The sequence below is a fragment of the Hyperolius riggenbachi genome, chromosome 7 (assembly GCF_040937935.1).
Source record: "Hyperolius riggenbachi isolate aHypRig1 chromosome 7, aHypRig1.pri, whole genome shotgun sequence".
In the NCBI taxonomy this organism is placed as follows: Eukaryota; Metazoa; Chordata; class Amphibia; order Anura; family Hyperoliidae; genus Hyperolius; species Hyperolius riggenbachi.
In genome coordinates this window covers 74,066,486-74,071,796 of record NC_090652.1, presented here as the reverse complement: position 1 = coordinate 74,071,796, position 5,311 = coordinate 74,066,486, and the positions used below count along the sequence as shown (strand labels likewise).

Below are 5,311 nucleotides of genomic sequence, written 5' to 3'. Positions count from 1 at the left end.
CACTAACCAAACATTGTGGAATTTTGAGGCAAACATCAACGTTTTAACTACTGAGCTAATTACAATATACAGTGGTTTGCAAAAGTATTCGGCCCCCTTGAAGTTTTCCACATTTTGTCATATTACTGCCACAAACATGAATCAATTTTATTGGAATTCCACGTGAAAGACCAATACAAAGTGGTGTACATGTGAAAAGTGGAACGAAAATCATACATGATTCCAAACATATAGAAAAAAAAAATAACTGCAAAGTGGGGTGTGCGTAATTATTCAGCCCCCTGAGTCAATACTTTGTAGAACCACCTTTTGCTGCAATTACAGCTGCCAGTCTTTTAGGGTATGTCTCTACCAGCTTTGCACATCTAGAGACTGAAATCCTTGCCCATTCTTCTTTGCAAAACAGCTCCAGCTTAGTAAGATTAGATGGACAGCGTTTGTGAACAGCAGTTTTCAGATCTTGCCACAGATTCTCGATTGGATTTAGATCTGGACTTTGACTGGACTATTCTAACACATGGATATGTTTTGTTTTAAACCATTCCATTGTTGCCCTGGCTTTAGGTTTAGGGTCGTTGTCCTCATGGAAGGTGAACCTCCGCCCCAGTCTCAAGTCTTTTTCAGACTCCAAGAGGTTTTCTTCCAAGATTGCCCTGTATTTGGCTCCATCCATCATCCCATCAACTCTGACCAGCTTCCCTGTCCCTGCTGAAGAGAAGCACCCCCAGAGCATGATTCTGCCACCAACATATTTGACAGTGGGGGTGGTGCTGTAACGATTGGTGTAGCACACAGACGTTTGATTATTGTGTGATCTGCAGAATCACCAATAATACAGACTCTATACCCGATTATGTGGTGATCTGCAGTATCACCAATAATGCAAGTATAGACGGCTGAGAAACAGAGGTGTAAAGTGTTTGGTGCAACAGTAGATAAATGGATAAGAGAAGCTGGTGAGTACTATCTGAAACAACAGTGCTAGAACTCACTAGGGGAGCTGGTGGGTACTAGCTGCAATAATTGTAGTATAACTAACTAAACCTCACCAGAGGAGCTGGTGGGTATTAAAACAAAACAAAAGAGCACCTCACCAGTGGCAAGGGCCCACTGGTGAGTAGAGAGGTCGGACAGGCAAGATTTGGCAACTGAGAGGCGAATACAGTACAGAAACGTGAGGCAGAAGAATAGTGACTTATCAGGCAGAGGTTCAGCAACTAAGGTCAGATAGGCAGAAGTACAGAATCGATGAACAATAGCAAGGTCAGAGTATAGCCAGAATCATACACAGGTAATCAGTAATACAATATAACAATAGTCCTAGTCTTGTGTGAAATCCCTGGTTTCCTCCCAGATCAAAGCACACCGGATACTAGTCTAAGGTCTGAGCGCTAACACGAGTGTATTCGCAACAGCAGACAAGTTGCCAATGACCAGTGAAGGCTTAAGAAGCAGAGGAGAGCTCACAGCTGCGCCCCTTACCAATCAGCCAATCCGAGCGGCGTGAGTCACCTCTGACGTTAGCCGACCGGCAGGTCAGCTGACGCGCCTTCTTCCAGCATAAAGGTCCTGTCTCCGCGCGATACAGCGACCCTATGAGCATGAGACAGTACCGTTCCCGGCGTGCTAGACGCCGACGGAACGGATGAGGCCTGAGAACAGGGAACAGAGGCGGCTGCGGGTATACCCTGCGTGTCCGCAGCCGCCATAGTTGCAGATGTTACAGGTGCGTTCAGAGTCATGTGCAATGTTAGTTTTCCGCCACACATAGCGTTTTGCATTTTGGCCAAACAGTTCCATTTTGGTCTCATCTGACCAGAGCACCTTCTTCCACATGGGTGCTGTGTCCCCCACATGGCTTGTGGCAAACTGCAAACGGGACTTCTTATGCTTTTCTTCTTGCCACTCTTCCATAAAGGCCAACTTTGTGCAGTGCACGACTAATAGTTGTCCTATGGACAGATTCCCCCACCTGAGCTGTAGATCTCTGCAGCTCATCCAGAGTCACCATGGGCCTCTTGACTGCATTTCTGATCAGCGCTCTCCTTGTTCGGCCTGTGAGTTTAGGTGGACGGTTTTGTCTTGGTAGCTTTACAGTTGTGCCATACTCCTTCCATTTCTGAATGATCGCTTGAACAGTGCTCCGTGGGATGTTCAAGGCTTTGGAAATATTTTTGTTGCCTAAGCCTGCTTTAAATATCTCAATAACTTTATCCCTGACCTTTCTGGTGTGTTCTTTGGACATCATGGTGTTGTTGCTCCCAGTATTCTCTTAGACAACCTCTGAGGCCGTCACAGAGCAGCTGTATTTGTACTGACATTAGATTACACACAGGTGCACTCTATTTAGTCATTAGCACTCATCAGGCAATATCTATGGGCAACCGACTGCACTCAAACCAAAGGGGGCTGATCAATTACACACACCCCACTTTGCAGTTATTTATTTGTAAAAAATGTTTGGAATCATGTATAATGTTTGTTCCACTTCTCACGTGTACACCACTTTGTGTTGGTCTTTCACGTGGAATTCCAATAAAATGTATTCATGTTTGTGGCAGTAATATGACAAAGTGTGGAAAACTTCAAGGGAGCCGAATACTTTTGCTAGCCCCTGTAGCAGTAACGCCTATCATAATATTATAGGTTAACTATTCAGCTTTGAAGGAAACTTTATGAGGTCGACATTTTGACACCACTGCAATACTACCTCAATGCTCCCAGCTAGTTAGGATTTATGGTGTTTCCTTGGCTAGATCAACACGGTGTGATAAACCACAATTAACGTGAAATCGTCCAAAGCCCATTTAGTATGAGGGTTTCATCTTCTTCACCATGATATAAAAAAGGGATTACGCTCAAAATTAAAATTTTACCCAACTGCATTAAACACAGTAAAACAAAGAATATGAAACACTATAAAGGTGGCCATACACTTATAGAGCGACCTAGATTTTCCATCCTGTCAGAATAGATCAAAATTGGCTGCAAATCGATCGATAGGTTTGAGGAGTCAATTTCCGAACGATCCTATCGAATCGATCAAAGGCTGAAATGTAGGGGCCCCTTTAGACTACTCTGATGTTGTTTCAATGCATATTTACACTTCATGGAGGATAACTGATATCATTACCAGCTGCAGGACAAATTATCGGATTGACTCCTAATAAAGTAATTAGTGAGCAAATAAAGTAGAGAAAGTTATGTGCTTCACCCCTGGATACAGCAGGAACGTTTCTACCTTATTATGTTGGGAATACACGGCTCTTTTTTGCGGCAGATAGATGGCTAGATAGATCAATTCCGACATGTCTGATCTCCCGTTCGATTGTTTTGTCGCTCGATTCCTGATAGAGGTGAATGGAAATAGATCAGAAAAACGAGCGGGAAGAGAAGAGAATCGAGTGGAGATTCGAGCGAAACAATCTGATAATACAGATCAGCAAAGGCAAGCGTATCAATAAGCAGCTAAATGATGTAAAAAGCCCCCCTTGGGGCGCACAACTCACTCAGCTATCATTCCCCTATTGTGTTTGAAGCAGAGAGAATTAAGAAAAGGGGATACATGGCAGTGACTGCAAGCCAGATAACTAGAGATTAGGGTGTTGGGGGCCCTGGGGCACCTATTAGTCTAATAGCAATCAGTGTGTGATAGCTGGGGTGGGAGGGATGGAGGGGCGCACTTTGGTGTCTCAGCCTTGGGGGCTGGAGGACCTTGTCCTCTGATGATATACATTACACACATAAGAGATAAAGTACATTTATAAATACCTTCAAGTAGAGTGACCACGAGGAGACACCACCGCTGACACAGCATCCTCTTCACCAGGAACCCACGGGGATGAGACAGCCAGCCTCTTGGGTGGGGGAGTGCAAATAGGTGAAAATAGACCGTCACTGAGCAGATGTGTAGTAAGAGACAGCTCACTTACTGGAGAGGAATTCACCAGCAGACAGAGGATGGAGAAACTGAAGGGAGTGAAAGAGCCGCCTCACCTACAGGAAAGACAGTCACCATGAGATAGACTGCAGGGGAAGAGAGACCTCACGTACTGCAGGGTGTCACTAGTAGATGGTGAAACTGCAGAGAAGAGAGAGTCCCTGGGAGAGTGCAGAGTGGCCAGTAGATGATATGCTGGGAAATATATCTTCACAGTAGAAGATGGAGGAAGTTTAGGTGTGATACAGAGAGACTGGTGAATGCGGTCAGAAGGAGGAAGGAAGTGGAATGAGTGAGGGGAGAAAACGAAAAACACTTCTGTGAGACCTTCAAGCCTGCTTGTGATATACAGTAGAATCCCTTTATAATACTGCATACTCCACTGGAAAAAGTAGTTTGCTATATCAGAAGTTTAATATATCAGAAATGGTCATACTCAAGCACAAAGAATTCTATAGTACTATACAGTGGCGTACCTAGGGAATGTGGAGGTAGCCAACCATTATGAAACTCTGTACTCTATACAGTGCTGCAGAAGATGTCAGTGCTATATAAATACACAATTATAATATGGTAGGACATAAGACTGACACAATTAGATTGTGAGCTCCTCTGAGGACAGTCAGAAAAGGGGCACATACGAATGAGGGGGATGCGTAGGAGGGGGGATAAAGAGGTAGAGACAGAAGACAGATAGCCTGGTGGGAGAGGAGAAATGGCAGGAAGACCTCTCACCAGGACTGTAGACATCACCAGTGCTGTTTGGCGGGGACATGCTGTTAAAAGAAGCCGCTAAAATCTGAAAAGAGTAAAGGGTCATGTGGGAAGACAACAGCGTGGGAGGGGGAGCTGGGAAAAGAGATAATCCAGCTAATTGAAATTGCCTGGAGCTTGCTTCTTTGCTCACTACAGAAGTCGTCTGTCAGCACCTGTATCACTGGCTTCTGCAACAGCAGACTGCCCTGCATTATTGATCAATTACTCTGATCAGGATAAATAGTCAATAGTCTAGGGCACTCTGGTATTACAGCAGCCAGTGCTCATGGCTACTAATGACAGGCAACTTCTGAAGCACTAAACACATCCTGAAACCTCTCGCTGCTAATGTCCCAGCAATCATTCTCTCTACTCACCCTGCTGCTCTGCACATTCACTCACTGCAGGCTGTGTGTAGAGAGTGAGGAGACACATTGCCCAAGGGACAGGAAGGGGGAGGGGTGTTACATCTAGTGCAGGAAATAGTACAGTCCCCTGCATTGCCTGCTGCTATTTTCCCGAATGTTGCCCAAACTATGGAAAAAATGCCAGGTGGAAGGACCCAGTGACTAAGCACCACAGCGGTTCCCCTAGTCACGGCTACACCCAGTGATG

General features: G+C 45.1%; 1 protein-coding gene across 1 annotated transcript in view; it reads right to left on the bottom strand.

Moving 5' to 3' along the window:
- The window catches only part of ITGAL (integrin subunit alpha L), a 98,407-nt gene extending 94,283 nt beyond the window's left edge, over nucleotides 1–4,124 (bottom strand). The window contains exon 1 of the mRNA XM_068244118.1: nucleotides 3,772–4,124. Within this exon, the coding sequence (XP_068100219.1) occupies nucleotides 3,772–3,817 (46 nt within the window). The 5' untranslated portion in view covers nucleotides 3,818–4,124. The remainder of the gene's footprint in view (nucleotides 1–3,771) is intronic.
- Nucleotides 4,125–5,311: the final 1,187 nt, after the last annotated feature.